At 47.6% G+C, this 25239-nt stretch overlaps 1 protein-coding gene across 1 annotated transcript in view; it reads left to right on the top strand.

Annotated features, from left to right (window-relative positions):
• CUX1 (cut like homeobox 1) overlaps positions 1 to 25239 on the top strand; it is a 368097-nt gene that overhangs the window by 153830 nt on the left and 189028 nt on the right. Inside the window, exon 3 of the mRNA XM_024745460.1 lies at positions 18570 to 18617. Within this exon, the coding sequence (XP_024601228.1) occupies positions 18570 to 18617 (48 nt within the window). The remainder of the gene's footprint in view (positions 1 to 18569; positions 18618 to 25239) is intronic.

Here is a 25239-nt window from a genome sequence, read left to right on the forward strand (position 1 = left end):
TGGACCCCAGTGACTTGCTAACCTGAGGACTCTTCCAGAAGGTACCGTTCGGACACTGTCAGTTTACATTGCTTGGCCCAAGGCATGTATTACATTTCAATTTATTGAAATTTATTTCTATAACTCTTCAGAAGGATGTTTTGTCTAGAAGCCCTCTCTGAATATATCATCTTATAGTAGATCCACAGTGCCACCTATTCTCATGGCATTGCTACCACGTCGGGGGAGCTGGGTAAGAGCCTCGTGTTACAAAGAAAGAATCCTAAGATGTCCATCAGAGCAGGTGCATCAGAGCGCTGCGAGCCCAGGCGTGACGTGGGAGGACATTTGGACGAGGGCATGTGTGATCCCATGATCCCCTGTCCTGCAGAAACCATTCATTCCTCCAGGACCACCAGAAAGAAATGCCTTTCTCGAAAGGTCTGACCTGACGCTTCCTGAGGATGGCGCTGGTATTTGGGAGTCAGAGGCGACCTCTTCTGTTAACCCCGTCTGGGAGGGAACTGTCGTGTGGAGCTGGTACGCGATCAGGGCAGGAGACTGAGTTACGCCCCCTCACTCGAGGGGAGAGTTTTTATGATTTTGCCCAGACACTTGAATTTGAAATACATACTTTGTTATAGGTAATTTTGGACGACTCCAGAAAAGACTCCTCTAAGGGGTCTTTCAAAATAATTTCACCACATTAAGTTTTAAGCTTAGGTTACCATCTTGTTGGTTTTGTATGATTTGTTTTTATAAATGGACCTTCCAGTGGTCCTCCAGGTATATGAACATTCCCATCAGACACCTTTTGTTTATGTAGCATCTCAAGGAGCCACCTGATGAAATGGAGTCACATGCCTTAGGCTCCCGTGCACATCTGCAGGCGAATCTTTCCAGCCTCAGGTTGGGCACCTAAATGTTTGAACACCGTGCTCTACAGCCAGTTTTCTTCACTTCTCTTTTGTGGGCCTTCAGCATCTTTTAAAGGTTATGTCTGAAGACTTTGCGCTTTGGAGCTTCCCTGGTAGTGCAGTGGTTAAGAATCCACCTGCCAAGGCAGGGGACTCGGGTTTGAGTTCTGGTCCGAGAAGATCCCACATGCCACAGAGCAACTAAGCCCGCACGCCGCAACTACTGAGCCTGTGCTCTAGAGCCCTCGAGCCACAACTACTGAGCCCGCGTGCCACAACTACTGAGCCTGCGTTCTAGAGCCCTTGAGCCACAACTACGGAGCCTGTGCTCTGGAGCCCACGAGCCACAACTACTGAGCCCACGTGCCACAACTGCTGAAGCCTGCATGCCTAGAGCCCGTGCACCGCAACAAGAAGCCCGTGCACTGCAACGAAGAGCAGCCCCTGCTCACTGCAACTAGAGAAAGCCCGCGCGCAGCAACGAAGACCCAGCGCAGCCAAAAATAAATAAATAAAATTAATTTAAAAAAAAAAAAAAAAAAAAGACTTGGGCTTCCCTGGTGGCGCAGTGGTTGAGAGTCTGCCTGCCGATGCAGGGGACACGGGTTCGTGCTCCGGTCCGGGAAGATCCCACATGCCGCGGAGCGGCTGGGCCCGTGAGCCATGGCCGCTGAGCCTGCGCGTCCGGAGCCTGTGCTCCGCAACGGGAGAGGCCACAACAGTGAGAGGCCTGCGTACCGCAAAAAAAAAAAAGACTTGGCACTTGCAAAGCTATCTCTCTCTGAAACCTGATGCACTCTGTCGTCCCCCACAGCCCATGTGTCCTGCTCCCACTCTGTCCTCGGGGGTGGGTAGGCCTGGGGCCGCTCATCTTCACATCTCTATAAGCTTGATTTTCAGTACACGTTTATTGGGTGAGTGAATGAATGAATGAATGAATGAATGCATGCATGCAGGAAGCGTTCCACCAGAGAATTCTTAAACTCTTAGCCCGTCATGGAATTTCCCCACAGCCAGCTTTTAGAAGCCTGAAAATATTTTTGATATTTATCTCTTTAACGAATATGTTAAAAAAAAAAAAAAAGCGCCAACCACTGTTTCTCAACTGATTCCTGAACGTGTGATAAGAAGCACGATTCCTTGGGGGAGAAAACCGGTTCAGGTTAAATTCTTACAGCCTCGTATTGTTCAGCTAAGATGTAGCAAGACTATAAACAGCCAGGTACTTTGACCTACCTCAAGTATTCGCCGATGTGAGACATTCTGTCCTCGTACCAAAAAAAAACCAGAAAAAAGCACAACCACCCCAGCCCGGGGTTACGTCAGGACTGCCAGCGGCAGTACTGTCTTGTGTGGCCAAGCTGCAGATCAAGAGAAAGTTTTAAGAACAATAATAAGGTAGGAAAAACACCAAAGCTCAATTGGAGATGCTGGGAGATAAATAGATGTATATTTGCCATATATGGTAAAAAAAGAAGTCCAAGCAGATGCTCTTGGCATTTATGGACTTCTCAGTGATTCATCTGCAGGACTAAAGGCTTCAGCCAAGAGACATAGAATTTGTTAAACTGTATCTCTCTCCTGAATGGTCTCACTATAACGAGGCCATGCTGCGAATTCAGAAGAAAATTCCACGACTGTGTAAAAGTATTTGGTAACAGGCCTGAGAAAGAGGAATTCCAAAGGTATTGGAAAGCCATTTGTTTACCAAAGCAGAATCACCCTCTAAGCGTTAGCAACTTTCTGTAGGTTCTCTGTAGGTTCCCGCAGCAGCAACTCTTCCTCTCATGCCAGAAACAGAGGGGTCTGAGCTTTTTCGGCTGGACTGCTCACGGACACACCCTTCTTGCTGAGGTGTGTAGGTAGGTAGGTGTAATTCAGGGCTCCATTTCCAGGGACAGGGTTACAGATGAGCACCTAGGCGTGTACCTCCTTCGAGCCCAGCGGCTTCCGAGCTGTGCCTGGTTCCTGCCATCCAGGCCTGCAGCACTGCTCCGAGCAGCAGACCTGCACGAGCCCGACCTCGCTGCACTTCTCAGTGGGTTGCTGCTCCCCGCACCTGTAGAAGCTACATTACAGCATCCCAGAGAGCAAGCGTGAGGGACACTGGGTATCCCCACGACACGGCAGCCGCATCCCCCCAGGATTTCCTGTGAAATGTGCTAATTTTGAAATGACACACGTGCTTCGGAACAAATCAGTACCAAGAAGATGTCGTTTTAAACAAGGTCCTTGAGCTGGGCAGACTAACCAGACGGGAGAGTCACTGGATGGAATCGTCTTCGGGCCTCAAGGCCACAGCTCGATCAGCGGGATGGGTAACTCACCTTTCCTCCCTGCTCTTGCCGGCCGTCATAGCCCTCATCCCTGACCTCTGGGGTCTCTGAGGGCCTGCTAGAGAAGCCTGGGTGAAACTAAGGAGGTGCTTCCTTGGTGCCCTCGAATGGACTTCCTTTGCTGGAGTGAAGTCGGGTCCCCTCCCCGGAGCGTGCTAGCCGGCCATCCGGGATGCCGAAGTGTACCCAGGCCGGGAAGCCCCCAGGGAGTCTCTTTGCTCTGGAAACTTTTGTTTCTCCTCAATTGCTAGGTTGGGGTAATCCCTTGGGAAGCCTCTGGGCATCTTTAAACAAAGTCTGATTCCAAAGGTTTAAATTCCCTAGTTGCCACTGAGTCACATGTTTCTTAGGCTTGGTTTTCAGCCATATGATATAAATAATTCCATTTAGAAATTAAGAAATTACGGCCTGCATTCCATATGCAGTAGTATTTTCCAAAAAAGAAAATACATGAAAAAATTATACTATCCCTGTTTGGATCCCTTGTCTGTGGGGCTTTCTGGTTGCCTGTGGGTCGCTAGGACCCTCGTTCTGCTGCGAAAGCTCAGGACCCTGTGGCTGAAGGATCCTGCCTTTGTTTCCATGTGTACGTTTGAGTGGGTGTCTGAAAAAGCATTTACAGTGTGCTCTGCATCTACTAGGAGATTTTCCCATCGTGCATTATTAATTACTCCTCTGAGCAGCTCTATGAAGCGAGTAAATATTAGTAAACAATATGTACTGGTTATTAAGCCAAGACAAAGGTATGTCTTTTCCATGCTGCTTAATTTTAGGTAAGCTAGTTGCACACAGGTGATGAATAAACTTGAAGTAAGGCCTTCGGGTGGGAAAACAAAGAAAACTGAGATCAGATCCGGGAAAGAGGGACTCTCCTGGGGTTCCAGTGGCTAAGACTCTGTGTTCCCAATGCAGGGGGCCCAGGTTCGACCGCTGGTCAGGGAACTAGATCCCACATGCCGCTACTAAAGATCCCTCAGGCAGAAACGAAGGTCCCGCACGCCGCAACTGAGATCTGATTTTTTTTTTAATTGAAATATAGTTGATTTACAATGTTGTGTTAATTTCTGTTGTACAGCAAAGTGATTCAGGGGTGTGTGTGTGTGTGTGTGTGTGTGTGTGTGTGTGTGTACACATTCTTTTTTTAAAATCCTTTTCCATTATGGTTTATCACAGAATATTGAATATAATCCCTTGTGCTTTACAGTAGGACCTTATTGTTTATCCATTCTGTATGAGATCTGACTTTAAACCTTTTCTTTCTCTGTCTCCCTGGTGAAATCTGTCCTTGTTTTATGATTTGCCTGCTGGGTCCAGGATCTGTGTGTGGGGTCTATCTCTGCCCCTTTGGTGCTGGTTTGAGATGATGTTTTGTTTTGTTTTGTTTTTCATGGTTCTGACTTTTATTCCTTTTTGAGTAAGTTTGGTAACATATATATATATATTTTTAACATCTTTATTGGTGCGATGATGTTTTAAGTGTCCCCATTATTGTCTGAGATCTGAGACTTTATCTTCTGATTTACAAAAAGTATGAATGTTCATTACAGAGATTTGCATTTAAAGAAGATAGTAATCAATCACCTGTAATCCAAGACATAGATGTTAGCGCTGGTGCTTTAGATCTTTCTCATCTTTTTTGGTTCATAAATATTACATACGTTAAAACAATAGAGATTATGCTGTGCGTATCGTTTGTAGCATGGTTTTCCCGCAACCATAGTATCTTATATAATGAAAAAAATGTAAAGCATGTGGTGGACCAGTCGTATTCCTGCTAATATTTATTGTACTTATAAAATAATTCTCCTTTGGAGAACTATGTCTAGTTGAGCTATGCATTAGCAGGTACCGTATTTATTTTCTTTGTGGGCTGAGCACAGGCTGAAATAATGCCTGGCTGTTTGCTTGGCCCTGTGGACAGCACCGTGTCTGGGGATTCTGCCGCTGGGGAGCCACAGCGGGGGGTAACCCCGTTGCTCTGTAAACCTTAAAGTCATCTTACTTTTTTGAACTATCACTCAACCCTCATCCTTAATTTTTAAAAGAATGCTTTTGAGGTTAAAAGGATATAATTTATTTTAAGCCGAAGAAGTGGAAAATAAGCCATAATCCCATTCATCTACTGTTTAACCCTCTCGTAGTTCTCACCGTCCTTTTCCAAACACGTACAGATGTGCGTTTACCCATTTTTACAACGTGGGGGTCATACTGTAAACCCATCTTGCAGTTTATGGCTTCTTTTCCCCTCTTTCTCCCCATTTAACCCCTGATCATCCTCCAGATCTGGGCTCAGGCGCCCCTTCCTCCGTCCTGCAGGAAGTGCCTGCTGCCCCAGCCAGGTCGGCTTCATAAACGTACCCCCAGCGCCACGACCTTCCTCTTTACAGGGCTGACCGCGTGGAGTGCACTCCTGTGCTAAACAGGCGCCCCACGAGGTGCAGGGACCGATTGGTTTCGCTCATGACTGAAGGAGCACCTGTAGCGGTGCCTGGGGGCCTATAACATCTACTTGACAAATATTTGTTGAACAGGTGGCAGTCGTGTGCCTTAGTCCGTGGTATCAGCCGTCCTTTGAAAAATAATTGTACTGACTACCTAATGTGCCGCTGTATTGCTTTACGAACGTTTATTTAATAAGTAACCCCCTACTGTTGGCATCTACATTATTTCTGGTTTTTCTCTCTTCCAAACACATGCTAAGCATTCTTATACATAGATCTCTGCCTACATCTCTGATCTTCCTGATGGATAAATTCCTAGAAGTAGAAGCACTAAACCGAAGGCTTAATCTGCGTTCTAATCCAAAATAGCTCGTTTGTCTAAATGTCAGCAGGGCCGAAGGTCCAGAGTAAACGACACGGTGCGGGTGCGCGGGGAAGTGAGAGTCACGCTTCCTGGTTCCTTCCGGAGGGTCCCAGGGTAAAAAGGCACTTCAGGCACGTCCCGTCTAGCACGTGGATCCCCTTTGCAGCAGGTCCCGTGAAGGGTCAGCTTGGCTGTGATTCTGGGAAGAGCATCTTTTGTTCACTCATTCGATCCACAAGTATTCACGAGTATCTCCTCTGGGCCTGGCACCATCAATGGTCCCAGGACTGGAGTCGGGGTGTGTAGGCCCCTCAGCAGTCTACTGGGCATCTGTCTAGACTTGGTTCATCATTCGCACTAGGAGGTAAGCCCCAGGAGGGCAGGGACTGCAGTGAGCTCATTCACTGCACGGAGTGAATGCTCAAATGGTTTTATAATAGATTACGTGTATAATACGTGCTTCTTCTCTTTGACAAACTCAAAACCTATTGATGTGTAGATACATAAACTAATCACAGCAGTATTTTCATAGTTCTGAAATAAAACTCAAGGTTTAGACACGAGCATTTTTTTCAGAAAGGGACCTGGAAGAATATTTTGAAATCAGACCTAAAGGCAAATCAGACATAATTAGAGAATTAGAGGAACCTGAGGTGGCCTCCTTCCCGGCCCCACCACTGAACTCCTGGCCAAAAAGAGTCCTGCAGGAAGTCTCTGCGCCACAGGCAGGCGTGATGCCATCTCAGGCCAGGAGAGCCAGGTGCCACGAGACGCAGGGGAGGGTTCCAGGGCCCAGAGGTGGCTGGCTGGCCCAGCTGCTTCAAGGGAGGCCCGCAAGTCATCAGTGGACCCACAGGCCTGACCTCTGGACAGCCACCAGTTCTCCGCTCCGAGACTAAAACCTTAAAGCTGCTATTTCTCAGACATTTTGATCTCTTAATATTGAGGGTTCCAGAGAGCGTTTGTGTCCGTGTGGATATCTATCAGTGGTGACCATGTTAGAGATGTGTTTAAAGCACAAGAAATCACAAGCACACGTGCCAGCACTTCAGGGTGATGACATCATCACACGTGACACAGTGTCTGGAAAACTCCACTGGGCATGTCTATGAGAATGAGAGTGGAAAAGGAAAACAGCAAAAATAGTTCTGACCTCATGGACCCCTGGAAGGGTCTGAGGCATCCAGTGGTCCCAGACCCCACCGTTAGGGGCGTTCGGGCTCTCCCGTACCACTGAGCTGCTGTCACGTGCTACCTTCAAACCAGAGCCTCTGTGCGTCTGGAACCTGTGTCCCAGGCACCACCCTCAGCCTTCATCACCTTAGGGCCAGGTTTGGGCATCACCCATCTGATAAACCTGCCACTTTTCATCGTCAAACGAGTCTCACTAAAGAAGACCGCCACTGGCTGTCACCCAGGAGCTCAGCCGTCCTCTGCGCTGCCTGGCTCCTTGGGTGTCCATCCTCTGCCCGCGGATGCCCTTATCGGGTCCTTGCCACTCAGCCCCAGGAACCCTCCGTCCAAGCCCTGCACGAGCTCCCCTCCGCTCAGCTCCACAGAGCCAGGCCTTCCCATTACGCAGTTTTATTAGGCACAGGGCTGAAGACACATCCATCAGTATTAGAGCCTTTCTGCCGAGATACAGAACATGTTTTAAATGGAGCAAAGAAATTTAAATGGGAAGAAATTATAGCATGAGTGAGTTTATCCCTTTCAAGGTAATCTTATTTAATAACCAAAAAACTCACAAAGATGTGCATTTTATCCAGCTGCAAAGGCGGCGTGGCAGGTTATATATTGTGGTAATTACATGTTTGGGGTTTCATTCCTTCTTTCAACTCGATTTCTATTATCTCAGAAAAATCAACCATTGTAGAAAAAGGACTATTCATTTATTTCATTGCCGGGTGGCCCATACACTGTAAAAATAGGTCAAGAACCATAATCTAAATTGACTGCTGATAAATAATTAAAGCTAATGGAATTTTCTCAAATCTGTGAACTACAGTCTTTGAGAAATTGCCAGGACATACTGTCTTGCTGTTGTATAGAAAGATATTTTTTATTTAACACTTCAGCTTAAATGCCATTTAAAATTACTCTTTTCTATCACAAAGACTGGAAGGAGTATGTGTTCATCTCTAAAAGTAACCAGAAGTAGGGTGCTCCATTGATAGCTGCATGACTCATCTCCAGATGATGAGGGTGGGAAGCGAAGGTTTCAGGATCCTGGAACAAAGAGAAACTTCACTTTTCACTGAACTGCATTTTAAGTTGAGTTCTACGATGTGTGCATTATACAATATATATTGTCTTGCCTGAAAAACTTCATACCCGGTCTGTGCTCTTGTAGACACGATAAAGGGAGAATTCCAGCCATCTTCAGTGACATAAGTACCAAGAACTATCTTTCTTTTCTGGATAATTATGACTCTCTCACTGATGCCACTAGGACCTTATAAAAATACTCTTGACAGATATGCAGAGAGGTTATTTTTGGAAGAGATGGCTTATCAATAAGAAAGCAGATTGGTATACTACAGTCAATAAGACTGGCCCTAGACATGACACACTGGTAGGTTTTTCTTTATTCACAAGGATGATTCGGCCATCAGCAGGATATTTTAGAATCCCAAGGACATCAGAAGGAAGAATCAGTAGCTAGATGCTTTTGAACAATATGTCTTTCAGCGTTTGGGCTCTAAGTTGTAGAAAGGGGGTCGTTTTCTGGTTTCAGTTTGATTAAATATCTTGGTTGAAAACAAAGTCACCAATTTGCTATTCTTACTTTTTAGCAGAGCTGCAGCTGTTAAACTGGAGTACTTACATCCACTGTTGTATTTACTGTGTTTTAACGTATTTATAAATGATGGACGCCGTTTCTGAAATTAAACATTTTTGCACTTCTCTTTATGAAAACACTCTCTATGGAAATTTCTTGATTTAAAAAGAAATTATTCCATTCAGATGCTCCTATCTGGCATCTGTATAATCTCTATATCTAGCGCCTAGAACCTTTATTCTGGGGTAGCCAAGGTCTCTGGGAGATGCAGTGGGTATTGTCCGTGGCCATTTTGAGGACCCCATTGCTTTCTTCTTCTCTAGAACTTTGTTCCAACACGACTGAGGGCTTTTTAGGTGCTGCTCGTACAATGTGTCCAGAATGGGGAGCATGAGACCCTGGAGCGAGGACCCCAGCGAGGGCTGTGCCGAGATTTGTCACACAGGAGCGGGGAGAGTGGCACTTGGTCCAGAGAGAAGATTCGGGGTGCAGAGGAAGGTGTTGGAAAGACGTGAGCTGGGCCCTCAGATACCTGCAGGGCTCCGTCACCAGGCCCAGAAGAGGAAGGCTCAGCCATTCTCGGTCCCCTGCTCAACCCGGGGGTGTGGGGAACCGCTTCTCTGATCTCCCTAAGAAAATGCATTATTAAGCAAGTCAGTGACAGTGCAATCACTTCGAATCTGATCTTTTTTCTTTTCTTTTCTTTTTTTTGAAGTGATTTATTTACCAACAAATTGCTACTAGCAATAACATCGTTTGTGCTCAGGAGAGCTTCCCTCTGAGCGTCAGCCTTTGGTAGGTGGTGCCTGGAGCCGGTATCTGAAAACTCCCGATTCCACAGTGAGGCACAGTCTCGCACCAGGACTGTCCCAGGAGGGACAGAGTGGCCTTGGGAGGGTGAGCCGTGTGGCCAGGACACCACGGGTCCCCTACCTCGGGCAGGAGATTGGACCAGACGACCCTAGATTTCCAGGTTAACCTGATGAAGGAGACAGTTAACTAGTTGCTTGGCTGTAATTTAAGAGCAGCAGTCCCTCACCCCAGTCTCGTAATTCTCTCCGGGCCTGTCCTATGTGATCGGTCAGCGGAAGGCTTCGCGGGTCTCAGAGTGAAATATAGTGTTCTGGAAACCTTTTGTATTTCAGACATACACAGGCCAAGGTGAAGAATGCAATGAACCGCATGTCCCATCCTCCATCTATAATAATCATCCGCCGATCAGCACACACTTGTGTCGTCCTTATTCTCACCCATTACCCCTCCCCATTAAATTATTCTGAAACGGAGACCATATTTCATCCATAAATATTTTAGTAGGCGTCTCTAAAAGACGAGCCCTTTTTAAAAAACGCGGCTGCACTACCTAAAGTACAGGCCACGTCATTTAGAAACGAAAACAACTTGGGATCTGTTTTAACTGTAGTTCATTGTGTGGCCATATTTTATCAATTATAATACATACACTTTGACACATTTCACCGTCTTCAACATTAGAGCGAGGATGAAAATCAATGACATCACAGTTGAATCAGCAGCATTTTTTCCCCTTGGGGTGGCGTGAAATAACAGTACCTCTTACACTCGACGGCATCAAACTCAGTGAAATAGGCTATGTTATGGAATGATTTTCTTTGAATAAACACCTAAAACATTTTCCAGTCAGAATGTCCTTGTTTTGAGGCCTGAGTAACGAGGAGGGATTAGTGAATTCATTTGGAGATATTTTCAGCTCTGGGCGGGTTTGTAGCATGGGACCTCCTCATGCATAAGCATTTCCTAGGGTTTTAAATGCTGGACAGGCTTATGTTTTTGCCTGGCCGCTGTCAACGGTTAAACTCCTTGCCCACCTGAACACAGTGAAGGAAATGTGAGCTAAGACCAGGAGAGGGGGGAGGCTAAGAGTTACCCTGGGCCAAGGTGGTTCTGAAACAGAAGCCAGAGCGGAGGAATGAAGCCACTTCTGCGGATGCCGCAGGGCTGGGTCCCTAACGACGGCTGTACCCGCACCGGGGCAGGGATGGATGCTGGCAGCCCTGCGGGAGCCACAAAGGAGAGCCTTTAACAGGTACCCTCCACGCTGCCCCCAGTGCTCTCGGGGAGACCCTGTTGTCACCGAAGAAAACAGGGCCCCACTCCTGGTCTGCCACAGAGGACAAGGTGCCACCGAGATGCAGTCAGACGGTCAGAGTCTTCAATGTAGGCAGAGTCGTTCCAGAGAAACACACCTGAGTTACGGAGAAGCAGAAGGGAAAGGGAAAAGGGCATTGTAAAACTAAGTAGAACATGTCGGGAAATCTGGACTTTAGAATCTTCTGGAAATAGAGATCATTTTATGGCTTGGAAGATGCATCCCCCCCGCGAGCCATGTGGCTTGTCCCCCACCAGGAATTGAACCTGGGCCCCGGCAGTGAGAGTGCCAAGTCCTAACCACTGGGGACCGCCAGGGAGTTCCTGGAAGATGCATTTGTAATTCATAGCCTCTTTTTGTTTACACGTGAGGCCTGGCTATTCCCCTTCATCTGCTTGTCCTTCCAAACCTAAACAGCCATGTCCTGGGCGCCGTTCTTTCCAAGACTCGGAGGTGGGCCCGGGTGGCCACCAGATTTGAATCCACGGTATGAGATTCTGTGATGCCGGCCCTGGCATCACGTGTCAGTGTGGATGGGAGAAGTGTCATGGGTATTGGGAGTGCCAGGTCCCGAAGAGGGAACAGAGCCTTCCAGAGACCACCCAAGTGCTCAAAATGGGCAGAGAGTCAAAGATTCAGACCATCTGGGTTCAGAGACTGTGTGTCTTGTGTTACTCGCTGGCACCTCACAGGTGTGACTGAATACTGCGTGGTGATTTCATAATTTCATTTCTGTTTTGCTTTTAAATCAGAATGGTTTCTCCAGCAGTAGTCATTAGACAGAAAATTCCTCAATAGCATTTTACTGTTCAGTTTTCTGACCTAAAAAATGAGTTGTGAATCAGTGGTTTGGAGACTAATGAAAATGCTTTTCACTAGAAGCACCTCTCAATAAACATCGCTTATTTGCCATGTGCTCCAGGGAGAGAAGGGAGCAGTGCAGTACTCTGGTTTTGCCAACAGACATCCGATATTAATAATCTCAAGGGCATCGCTGTCTACGTGTTAAGATGTTTGCTGCTTTCTGCTCAGTAAATGATACAGAATTGAAGAAAATTTGAAACAGCACTGAAAAACCTGTTGCTGAATTAAGTGCGGTAATCCTATATTTAAGTTTCTTGGCCTTGTGTTAATTTCCTAATTCTCATTCACGCCAGTGGGTTTTTTGTTTGTTTAAATTTATTTATTTTTGGCTGCGTTGGGTCTTTGTTGCTGTGCACGGGCTTTCTCTAGCTGCGGCAACTGGGGGCTTCTCTTTGTTGTGGTACGCGGGCTTCCATTGCGATGGCTTCTCTTACTGTGGAAGCATGGGCTCTAGGCACGCGGGCTTCAGTAGTTGTGGCTCGCGGGCTCTAGAGCACAGGCTGCGTAGTTGTGGCTCAGGGGCTTAGTTGCTCTGCGGCGTGTGGGATCTTCCCAGACCAGGGCTCGAACCCATGTCCCCTGCAATGGCAGGCGGATTCTTAACCACTGCGCCACCAGGGAAGTCCCGCCAGTGAGGTTTTGATTGGCGTGGACCCCGTTTTCTTCAGTTTGCTGTTGCACAGGAGGGAACGTGGTCCCCTGCAATGACTGGGAGTGGTAACAGCCGTAGCTTTTGGTGCTGTTCAGAGAGCAAAAGAGCACCCTGTTCTAAAAGGACAATGCAGGGACGTCTCTGGAGGCACAGTGGTTAAGAATCCACCTGCCAATGCAGGGGACCATGGGTTCGAGCCCTGGTCCGGGAAGATCCCACATGCTGCGGAGCAACTAAGCCCATGCCCCACAACTCCTGAGCCCGTGAGCCACAACTACCGAAGCCTGCACGCCTAGAGCCTGTGCTCTGCAACAAGAGAAGCCACCACAATGAGAAGCCCGCGCACCGCCACGAAGAGTAGCCCCCGCTTGCCGCAACTAGAGAAAGCCCGCGCGCAGCAACAAAGACCCAGTGCAGCCATTAATTAATTAATTAATTAATTAGTTAATTAATAAAAAAGGACGGTGCAGCCTGTCATGTCCTCACTAACCAATGACGGAGCGGTCCACGGGTCAGAAGTCAGCATCCTTGGTTCTGGGTTCTTAGTTTGGTACTAAACCAGGTAATATTTGGAGGTAGCAGCATAAGATAAGGAATTTCTCAGAGTGCCCAAAATAAAATGGGAACGAGTGATTTTTTTTTTAGCTGGCGACTCCAAGTACGTCACTTGGTGTGTGTATGGGTGTGAATATTTAGGGCCTTTTTTCTCTCCAGCTGTCTTCAGATAGATGTGTGTGCTTGAGTACAAACACACACATCCAGCTTTAACATCTTAAGAGGTTATTTTAGCAGGTCTGCCGTGAGACGCGATTATGCCCAAAGACACGATTTTTTATACTGGGCTGGTTAAGACCGGGGCATTGGAGACCAGTTTACTTTATTTACTACCATTATGAGAGGCGTGGCTCTTCCACCATCCTGGAGTGGTCTAGAAATACTTTTGCCATCTGCTGAACTTCTCAAAGCTGGTGCTCTCATGAGGCTGGCCCTGTGCAGTCTGGCGGGGCTTGGGGTGGACCCGGAGCGAGCCGAGTAAGAGGCACTCTTCTGTGGGCTGAGCGCCAGGGCTCCCGGGTGCTTGCCCCCAAGGCTGCACCTCCACTCCGGCTCTCCCTCCTCTTGTCTTCGCAGGGTCTCAAATGCCTTGGCCCCCTACCAGCTCTCACATTCCATGACCCCATCCAGCTTCGCCGTTTCTCCTCCGAGTTTGGGCCCATTACAAGCCTTTTGAGTGGTCCGTGTGTGCCCCCCACAGTGCTGGTATCCAAGCTGATGGATTCCTTTACAAAATGTCCGTGTGGCGTGGGCCTTGGGGAGAGCTCTGGGTTCACAGCCTGACTCTTCCCGCTGTGCGACCTTGGACAAATCTCCTTCCCTTTCAGAGCCTCAGGCATCCCTGTCTGTGATGTGTGGGTACCAGTCCCTTTGGTTGGCAGAGTTATAGTGAAAAGCAAATGAACGTCCTATATCTGAAGCCCCTCACTCAGACACTCTCCAAATGGGAGCTGTCATTAACTTCCGCCCGTGACCCCCTTCCCCTTGGGGCTCCCCAACCCTGTCTCGCTTCTTCCTCCACCTCACACTCACTGCAGCCTCTTCCCCAGCCCCTCACACGTTGGTTTCCAGCGCTGTCTGGATGTTCGACCCGACGGTGTTCCCAGGCCAGGTGTCTGTGGCGACATTTGACACCAGTACCTTTTCCCTCCTGAAACTGCCTCTTTGCCCTTGTGTTCCCCCGACTCTCCTTCTCCGGATTCCGGCTCTTTCACCGCTCGCTGCCTCTGGCCGTCGGGGGGTGGGGGCTCGCCGGCCTTAACCGTCTCCCCCAGGAGACCCCTGATCCGTGAGCACACGGCTTGGCCCCGAGCTGCCCGACGTGGCGGCCACCGGCCATGTGCGGCTACGAGGGGCCACTTGACATGCAGCCAGTGCAAACGGAGAGGTGGGGGGATGCGCCCCCGGTTTCAAAGGCTTAACGCCAACAAAGAACGTACACTATCTCGTTAATAATTTTTATACTGGTTACATAGGAGGTGACAATATTTTGGGTATATTGGGTGAAGTGAAACTAAAATTGATTTCCTCTGTTTCTTTCTGCATTTCGGACGGAGCTGTGGAACGTTGTCAGTCACGCAGGTGGCTCGCACTCTGTGCTGGCAGCGCTGGCCTGGGAGATGGACCCCAGCCTTGAGGGCTCACATCCAGGCGGGGCAGTCTCTCACTTGCCCGGTTCTTAACACACTTTGAGAGATTGTTTGCTCTTTAATTTATTTGCTCACGCACCCATTCCATGCCCTGGGACTTCCCCCTCGGTGTGACCAGCCCGTTCTAGGCAGAGGCAACAGAGGTCTTTCTGCTGACCGGCCCATGGCCTCAGAGGGTGCCTTGTGCACCAAGCCCAGGGCCGCCCTGCAGCCCTCCCTGCTGTGCGCTGTGGGGAGCAGACTGTGTGGGAGGCCTCTCCGGGACAAGGGCCCTGGCGTGACTACAGCCAGCTTCCGCAGTCCCCACCCTTCTGGATTTCAGGCCCCTCGGGCCTTGGTTTCCTCAGCAAAGTATCCCCCGGCCCCGCGTTGGATGCTGGAGTTTGAGGGGGGGCGTGACCAAGACCCATCTCCTGCCCTCACGCGAGCCCCAGTCTGGAAGGAGGAGGGCACGTTCCTCACTCTGATCACAGCCCCCTTCACAGACTCGGGCGGGGCGAGAGGGGGCGGGAAGCGTATCCCATGCCTGACATCGGAGCCTGGCTGCTTCCGGTTCTGCAGTAGCCACTTCAGGTGTGTCGGAGGCCTTAGGGGTCCCCCTTCCAAGAGCCCGAGGGCCATCAGGTGCCACCAGCTGTCAGGTGGAGCAAGACAGGCCCTCAGCCCACACCCAGGGCTCCCAGACCATCTGAGGCCTCCCTGGTAAGTCAAAGACCACCCGAAGCCCATGGCTTCCCACCAGCAGTTGGGAGGCAAGCAGTGCGTAGAGGTTCTCATCCTTGACCTGTCCATGTCTTATTTTTAAATTCGATTAATATGAGTCTGTGGCCTTTTGAGGGGAAGATTCGCCACAGCCCCGTGCGAGCGAGGGCGCGCACCGTTAACGCTCTGTACCCCCCACCTGTGGTCAGTGTGGACCCCGGGGATACCTGACACCTCATTCACAAGTCGCCTTCCTCACAGTCAGCCTTTTGGGAAATCAAACAGCAAACTCCATCCATCGTCTTGTGTTTGCAGTTTGTGACCAAAGTACCTCAGTGCAGTCATGCTGCCTGCCTGTCCCCTCCTGAGGGAGGCAAGGAGACTGGTCCACCCCCCTCAGAGTCCTGAGGGCTGTTTCCACCTTCACGTCCCCCCCGCCCCACACACAGGCCACGTGACCCCCTCCCGGGGACACAGTGAGCTCCCTGTGCGTAGACCTCCCGAGTAGTTACCTGCAGTGGCCGAGTTTCTCCCAAAGAAGCCAGGCTTATTCCTCGTGATGGAAAGTAGGCTTTACTGACCCTGCCTGGGGCCAGCCCGTAATCTTTCCTCCGTCACTCTTCACCCTTGGCAGCCTCTTGCCCCTCACTCTCCCTTTCGGTGTTCTATCTTATCCTCTATGTTGCCGAAAAGCACAGTGGGCTAAATGAGATAGTGTATTCGTTTCCTATTGCCGCTGTAACAAGCTACCAGACTTGGGTGGCCGAGAACAATAGAAGCTTGTCATCTGACAGCGCCAGAGGTCAGAGTCCAGGATGGGTTTTACCGGGCAGAGCTGCGTTCCTGTAGAGGCTCCAGGGGAGGCTCCAGCTTCTCAGGCCGCCCGCAAGCCTTGGCTTGTGCCCCCCGTTGTTCTGACCTCCGCTTCCATCTCACATCCCCTCTGACTCTCACCCCCCTCCTCCCTCTCATCAGGACCGTTGTGATTACATCAGGCCCACCTGGATACTCCAGGGTCATCTCCCCAACTCAGGGTCCCTAACCTAATCACATCTGCCAAGTTCCTTTTACCACGTAACCTAACAGAGTCACAGGGTCTGGGGATGAGAACATGGACATCTTTGGGGGCCGTTACCGTGCTCACCGCACATAGCCATATTTATTTAAGAAGAGGCTGGCAAAGAGTTTGATTATTTTTTTGCCATGGAGTTTGGTGTAAAAATAGAGAAAATGACCCAATGGAGGAACAAAAGGACTTCTCCAAGGAAGTCACCTTTAAGGACGCAACCTATAGGAAAATGTATAATCAAAGGGGAAACTATAATTCCTCTTGAGCAAATACTTTCACAGGTTACAATACAAATCAATGTGGGTTAATTATGTTTGGCAAAGAGCTTATGGTACAGCCCTGTCTGTTAGGTCACTCTGCAGCGGTGGAGACGTCCTGTGTCTTTGCGGTCCAGTGCTGTGGCCACCAGCCTCACGTGTCTACTGAGTACTTGAAATGTGGCTCCTGCAACTGAGAAGCTGAATATTTTAATCAAGTTACATTTGAACATAAAGAGCTGGTGACAACTGTATACAACCGCATGGGCTGGAACAAGGGAGCCTCACCTGGGTCTGTAGGTAGGCGCTAGGAAGCCCTCAGTGAAGTAATTTGCAGAGTTTTCTCCCAGAGGCGAAGGTCAATAGCTGTCCTCAGATTCTCAGAAGGGCTTCCTGACACCAAAATGTCACGGGCCCCTGTCCAGAGGGAAACCACAAAGAACAGTGGAGCCGTCGTTCTTCCTAACGCTGCAGAGCTATGCGCTGTGGTCTCGAGCAGGATTCAGAGCGTGGGCTGGAGGCCCCTTTCGTTTGGGTGCTTGGCCAGAGGAACACAAAAGGCAGTTACCAAAAGAGCAGACGCCAGCGAGCCCGTGTGTACACACAGCTCAGCTCAGGGCCTGAGTAGGCCCAGGGCCGGAGCTACGTAGAGAGCTGCAGCGTTCCAGAGGCAGAGAGGCCAAGGATTCGTGTCCCCGAGCCCTCTCCTTGGCCCCTACAAAAATCCTACCTGTCTTCCCAGCTCAGATGCTGCCTCCTCTGCGACACTGCTCTTCATCTCTTTAACCTGAATTTATTCTTCCTCTTTTGTTCTCCCACAGCACGGGGGTTCTTCTTCTGAAACAATGTTTTACTTTCTCCCCATGTGATGGTTGGATTGGTACACCTTTACCAATACTAGTCGGTTTTACTTGGGCGTCTGCATCAGCCTCGGAGCTTCAAAAAAACGTAGATGCTTAGGCCTTGTGCCAGACCCGGTTCAGTAGATCGGGCTCAGTAAATACCTTACATGCCCCAGCTCTCAGTAAGGGAGATGTTGCCTTATACGAGTCCTTTCAAAGCGTTTGAAGTATTTTCTCCGTTACTTCATTTTTTTTCCTACTTTTTAAAAGTTGAGATAGAGTTGACATGTAAGATTGTGCAAGTTTGAGGTGTACAACATGGTGGTTTGTACAACCATTTACGTATTACAGAATAATGGCCATAGTAGCATTAGCTCACACCTTTATCACGTCACATCGTTAGTGTTCCTTTTATGCTGAGAACAGTTAAGGTCTAATCTCTTAGCAGCTTTGAAGTTATACTACAGTATTGTTGACTATAATCACTATGTTGTGCGTTAGTCAATTACTTCATTTTAAATAAGATAAAATGTTCGCAGGTTCTGAGACGGGTACTGGTGGCTTAGGATAAAATTTCCAGTGACTGTATCAGACATGGATTCAAAATCCATGTATCTCCCATGAATCGTGCCCAAAAGTAGCAGCTAAAATGCAGGATGGTGACCGAAATCCACTTCAGATACAAGCAGATCAAACCTACCTTATAATATTTGATGGTATTCTAAGCAAATTGTCTTAGACTAACACCAGCAAAAACTTTAGTCCACAGCACATTCAAGATGAGGTGTATGTAACCAGGACTCAGGGAAAATAAAGCTTAGTGGTGTTCTTAAGTGAGTTCATTCAAACAACGGGGCACAGTTGGCATTATTTACGTGTATGAGGGAGGGAACGGGACAGGAGAGGCACCGGGATTGCTTTATGTAATGGTAACCAGCACCGCATTCAAAGCTGTTTTTAGGAGACCTTAACGAATGTTTCCTTCTCTTTTCTTCTCCCATGGCTGCTTCCTGACCCACCTTCTCACCCCAGGATTTGCGCAAGCAGGTAGCGCCGCTGCTGAAGAGCTTCCAGGGGGAGGTAAGCGTTTATGTTTCTCTTGCATCCTGAGCCGCCTTCCTGTTCATCACGCTTGCTTTCTGTTCTCATAAAGTAAGTGCCACTGGCGGAAGGTGCTTGCTCGGAGGGAGCCTCCCCAGCTGCACTGACCCATCCACGTGCAGGTGACGGGCTCCTCAAAGTGAGGTTTCCACCGATTCCTCGATTAAAGCCCACGTGGGAGGGGAGGCGGGATTCGGGATGTCAGAAGCAGCAGAGGAATCCGGGGAGCAGTGGCCGGCGTATCGCACTTCCCACGGTGGATTGGGCTTGCTCAGACCCCAGCCTCGGAGCCCACAGACCTCCCCGAGCTCACTGGTCCCCTGAGCTGGATAGGGGCTGCAGCCACGAAGTCTCCCACGCAGAAAGGATGTGCTCCGTCAGTCTGGTGCCTTCCTGCACAGCCGTGGGGGAAAGAGGAACTTCACAGGCAGAAGCCACGGGGAGTAGGTTTGGGCTCAGTATAAGGAACGTTTTCTCGTGGATCCTTCCAGAGAAGGGCCAGGCAAGGTGGCAGGCAGGCGGCCAGTCATCTGAGACCTGTGTGCCCTGAATGCTGTTCGTCACAGGTTATGCGGGCAGTCTGGGTGGGTGACACGCCTGCTCCTTCTCTGCCGTTTGTGTAGACACTCGGTGAACTTCAGAAAACCAGAAATGATGCTAGTGTCGGGGGATTATTCGCTCTCCGCTTCTCCTGTAGGAACGATGACCTAGTAACAGCAGCGAGGGGGAGCAAGGCTGTTTTCAAGCCCTCTAAGGAACCCACGCCGGTGGGGCCTTAGACATTCCGTGTTCCTGCAGCTTCCCAACTCACAGAGAGCCCGGGAGGAGGGGCTGGATGCGGGGAAGTGAGGGGCTGCCATTTGGCCAACTCTTCAGCGCGCGGGTGACAGCAGAAGGTGCGGGATCCAAGGAGGCGGTGGAGGGCGGAGAGGCGATCCCCAGACGGCGAGGGTTGCATGTGAGGGCAGCAGCCGCAGTGAGGCTGGTGATGGCTGCAGATTTGAGAGCAGTGCAGGTGGGGCTCCTCTCTCCGTTTATAATTTCCTGCCGCAGGAAGTCGTCCCCCGTGCCTGGCTCCCTAAGGCACAGAAGGACATCAGTAGCCCAGGTCTCGGAAGGACTTGAATTGCCCTTTCCTCAGAATTACACGTCCAAACCCTCATTTTCTGAGTAAAGCCGTCACCTTACACCTGCCCACGTGTGATCTAAGCTCTTCTACTACCTGTTCAGCCGCTTTTGTGAGACCCATCAGCTTCGTGTTTCTCTGGTTGAAATAGCTCAGGGTGCTCTTTCTGTTGGTTGCTTGTTTTTCATTCTTTCTGAAAATTTTCCAACCTACCTAAAAGTAGAAAGACTTGTGTAACGAAGGGCCGAGCGCCCTTTACCCGGACTCCTCACCTGTCAGTGTTGTGCCACGTTTGCTCCCCTCCTCCCACCCCTTTGCTCAACATTTGGAAGTGAGTTGCAGCCAGCCGGCCACCCCACACCCTCAGCGGCATGGGCGTCTCCTAAAATTAAGGGCATTTCCACAGTAACCCCGAGTAGCACACCTGGGAAGATAACACAAATTTCATAATATCTGATATTCTATCCAAAATCAAATTTCCTGTTACCCCTAAAATGTCTTTTATAACTGCTCTACATTGCATTTGAGGGATATATATATATTTCTCTTTTAATATAGACACTCTCTCCACCCCCACCTTTGTTATTGTTACTGATTTTTTTTTTTTTAAAGAATCTAAGCCAGTTGTGTAGATCATCCCACATTCTGTTGGGGCGATGGGTTTACTTCTGGCAATATATATTAAATTTAAAATGCCTGTGAGACATCTAGGCTTCCTATTTGCCTGATTTTTTTTTTTAAGGCTATTTGAAAAGTAAATATTTTTATAGCACCGTTAATATCTACCAAGCTGCTGCTAATTGCTATATTTATGTTAAATAATGTGTGCTTTCCAATAAGCTGATTTGAGCAGAGGGGGCTAAATCCTGCTCGTTTCTGAAGACTGAGCTTGCATAGCAGCGGGTAACTGCACGTAGGGACCACGAGTGCAGGGATGACCAGGGGCAGCGTGTCCTGATGCTTAGGTGGGGCGGGACCCATTGTTTTTCTAAAAAGCCACCTTCTCTAGTAACCAGAGGCTCATTCTCATACCCATCACTCGAGTGTGTGCTGCTGCAGTTTTATTTATCAGATATATTCTTTGAGTTCATCCCAATGTGCTTGAGTTCCCCGAGTAGAAAGTACCGTGTTAGTGAAAAGGTAATCTTCGCCTCAGAATTTGTGCAGATTTCTTCCTTACTTGAGATCCCCAAAAGAAAAAAACAAAACAAAATAAAAAGAAAGTTTTCGGACAGCGAGAAATTCACAGGCAGAGGCCTTTAGAGTTCCTGCGTGAAGACTTCTTTGTTGTGTGTCATAACGTCACAGGAAACGCTAGCCGGGCCAGGGTGCCGTTTACGCCCTTAGGTGTTTTCTCATGGTCCTCGGTGTAAATCCAGACGCCCTCCTGCCTGTGGTTTGTGGGGCCCACGTGGTTCACTAACTGCTCACCTCTCTAGGGTCCGCTCACTCCTTCCTCCTGTGCCAGCATACATGGCCATCCTGAGTCTCTGCCAGGTCCTTGTGCACTGGGCGTCCTCACTGGCCCCCAGGCCTTTGCGCGGCTGACCTGCTTCCTGAAACATTCCTCTTCCTTCCTCTTTAACCGGCTCACTTCCTCAAGGAAGGTCTTCCCAGAGCCCCAAAGGATGGGCCAGGTACCCCCCCCTCCCCCATCATGTGCTCCGAGCTATTTGTGATACATTTGTCATCATACCCGAGAGCCACCTGTCACTTTTTCTCGGTTCTCCTTTTGTCTGTAAAATGTGTGAAGGCAGCCACTGTATGTTGTTCTGTTGGCCCTTGTGTTCCCAGCACCCGACGCAGCAAGTGAGAAGCAAAAAGTATTTGGGCTCTCAAAGTGGTTATTGATAAATGATGGAACAGCCAGGTTCCCCCGGGGGCAGTTTTAAAAACACTTTGCCTCTCTCCTTTCTTCAGGATCTGTTGCTGTTCATAAGGTGAGAGGGACCCTGGAAGGTATGCTCGGGAAATACCTTTAGAAGAAACTAGTAAATAACGATTTGTTGTCCTTGATTGAAAGGTTTGGGATCATACAGTCATAATGGTTAATCATAATGGTTATTGCAAAGTCATCAAGTTTAACTCCTACACCCAGCCAGCTGATTGGCGAGGCAGAGGTGGGGAGGGTCAGTCCAATTTAAGGTTTATTTTAGTCCAGTAATCAGGCAGTCCCTTCAGTGAAGTGACAGTCTAGGAAAACGCTAAGTCTTCCAAATTGCCTCCCCCGCTCCTAGCTCCTCTCCCTGAGAAGGGTCCTCGTACAGAGGTTGAGGGGGTGAGGAGTTGGCTTAGGCCCTACTTCTCTTGGCTGTAGGGGAGCTGCATATTTAACCCAAGTGTCCTCGGGGAGGAAAATCCTCTTAAGAAATAACTTGGTTGCTTATATTAGAGGGGAAATAAAAGACTAAAAATCCGTGAGGCTTAGCATCCAGCTTAAAAAGTTATAAAAGTGTGATAGAATAAGTTCAAAGAAAAGAGAAGGAAGTAAATAAAAAGTGCAGTAATAGTATATAAATTAAACTGAATGAAAAAGAAAAGGAAGACCCAAGAAAGAAATAGCCCAAAAGCTGGTTCTTGGAAACAACTACTACAGTAGACAAACCACCTTCCTAAATCAAGGGGAAAAAAGGTTAGGAAGGAAAACATGATAACTTTGCAGCTGCAGTAGAGATTAAAAAGATAGTAAGGGAATATTATAAACAATTTTATGCCAATAAATGTTAACACCTAGGCAAAATGGACAAATTTCTGGTATGCTGTGATGTACCAAAGCTGATTAAAGAAGTAGAAAACCTGAATAGCCTTATAACTATTGCAGAAATATTTCCACAAGGTCTAGACGGTTTTATGGGAGAGTCCAATCAGTCATTCATGAAACAGATAGTTCTCTTCTTTTGCAAATTGGGGAAATTTCTTTTCTTTCAGAAAACAGAAAAAGAGAACACTTCCTAACTCATTTTATGAAGCTAATGTAACCTTCATACCAAAACCAGACAAGAACAGTATAAGAAAAGAAAATTAAAATCTGTCTTGTTTATGAATAGATATGCAAAAGTCTTTAAAAAGGTATCAATAAATTGACTCCATCAAGCTCCATGTATCCCAAGAATGTTGTGTGGTTTAACAGAAAGAATTAGTTAATGCAAGTTAGTAATAATCATTCTCAGATTAAAAAGGAAAAATCTCAAAAGTTACAGGAAAAGAATTTGGTAAATTTCAACATTCATTCACGATTTAAAAAAAACTACCAGCAAACCAGGAATAGAGGGGAAATTTGTTAACCTGGGAAAAGGCATTTATCAAAAACCTACATCAGTCGTCATATTCAGTGATGTTAAAAACATTCCCGGGCTTCCCTCGTGGCGCAGTGGTTGAGAGTCTGCCTGCCGGTGCAGGGGACACGGGTTCGAGCCCTGGTCTGGGAGGATCCCACATGCCGCGGAGCAGCTAGCCCCGTGGGCCACAATTGCTGGGCCTGCACGTCTGGAGCCTGTGCTCCGCAACAAGAGAGGCGACAGTGAGAGGCCCGCGCACCACGATGAAGAGTGGCCCCCGCTTGCCGCAACTGGAGGGAGCCCTCGCACAGAAACGAGGACCCAGCACAGCCATAAATAAATAAATTAATTAAAAAAACAAAAAAAAAAACATTCCCTATGAAATCAGGAACAAGACAAAAATGCCTACTGTTGCCACTTTTACTTAACATTGTACTGGAAGTCTTGGAAGACTAGTCTTCATGGAAGACTAGAAAAAGAAATAAAGTACAAGTATTAGAGCAGAAGAAATAAAACTGTCATTTTTCAAGTGAGCCTCGATTATTTAACAAGGTTACTAGATACAAAATCAATATAAAAAAGTAATTGCATATCTCTACGTCAGTAGCAAACTGAAAAAGGATACCACTGCAGATAGCAACAAAAAAATAAAGGATACCTAGAAGTAAATATGACAACACACAGAAACTCATTCTGGAGAAAAGTATAACATTCTTATTGAACAATATTAAAGAAGAGTTAAATGGAGAAACTCAAGGTGTTCAAGGAAAGAAATTCCCACTACTGTATTATTAAAGACATCAATTTTCCCCAAATTGATGATAGAGTGAGTCATTGTAGTTTCAATCAAAATTCTAACAGTATTTTTCATGAAACTTGAAAAGCTGATTCCAGAATTTATATGCAAGAGCAAATGGTCAATAATGACAAAGGTAATAGTAAATAAGACAGAGAATTTGCCCAACCAGATTATCAAAGCTACAGTAATTGGCACAGGGACAGATAAATACACCAGTGGGACGTAGTAAAGAAATCAGGAACTGACCTGTGCATATACAGAAGCCAGATATATTGCAAACATGGCATTGCAGATCAGTGAGGAAAGCGTGGACTTTTCAATAAATGGTCTCCTGACCATTGGTTATCCTTATGGAATTAAATGAAATTAGATCCCTACCTCACACCATATGCAAACACAAATTACAGGTAAAGACTTAAGGTAAAACTTTCAACCTTTCAGAAGAAAATATAGAATATGATGACTTTGGGTTGGGTAGGATTTCTTAAACAGGAAACCATAAAGGAAGACATTGTTGCATTCAACTACATTAAAATTTTAAAGTAATAGCTTTCTTTTTCTCATGGAAAGACAGCCTAAATGAAGTGAAAGGCCAGCCCAGTGCTGCTAGCTCAGTTTCACCTTTATGAACTAGGAAAGGGCGCCACCTCCCTCAAGACATTTTCCTTATCTGTTGGAAACTTATCATAATAAAGATTCAAACCTACCTGAACGTTTTTTCATAATAAAGATCAAATGCCCCTGATGTGAATGTTGCCCCCTTGGACCATACTGTGAACCCATCATACATGGGGTAGTTGCCATACACATAGCCGACAAAGGATTAGTATTCAGGAATTTTTTTTTTTTAACTTTTACCTATTAATAAGAAAAAAAACATACATCCCAATAGGAAAATGGGCAAAACCATGAACAGCGTTCTCAGAAGAGAAAATCAGAATGGTCAGTACACATATGAAGAGATGCTCAACCATATAATCAAGGAAACGCAAATTAAAATAATCTAAATGCACCTTATGCATATCTACCAGGCTGGCCAAAATTCAAAAGTCAAGATAAGTGCATAAACGGGTGCAACCTTTTCGGAAACCTATCTGGCATCAGATTCTCCAGCTGAAGAAGTACGTATACTTTGACAGAGCATTTCCACTCCCAGACATACACCCTAAATGAACTTAAACATGGACCCCAGGAAACAAGGTCAGGGATGTTTGCAAATGATAAACAAGTGGAAACAACCCGCCTTCCATCAGCAGTTGGAAGAATAAGTAAAGAATGATGTAGTCATACGGTGGAATACAACACAGCAGGGGAAAGTGAATGAAATGCAAAATGGTGCAATACTGAGCTGACACTGTTTAAGATACATTTGTATTGTTACATAATAGAACCGTAACG

The sequence above is a fragment of the Neophocaena asiaeorientalis genome, unplaced genomic scaffold, assembly GCF_003031525.2.
Source record: "Neophocaena asiaeorientalis asiaeorientalis breed wild unplaced genomic scaffold, Neophocaena_asiaeorientalis_V1.1 scaffold461, whole genome shotgun sequence".
NCBI classification, from domain to species: domain Eukaryota; kingdom Metazoa; phylum Chordata; class Mammalia; order Artiodactyla; family Phocoenidae; genus Neophocaena; species Neophocaena asiaeorientalis.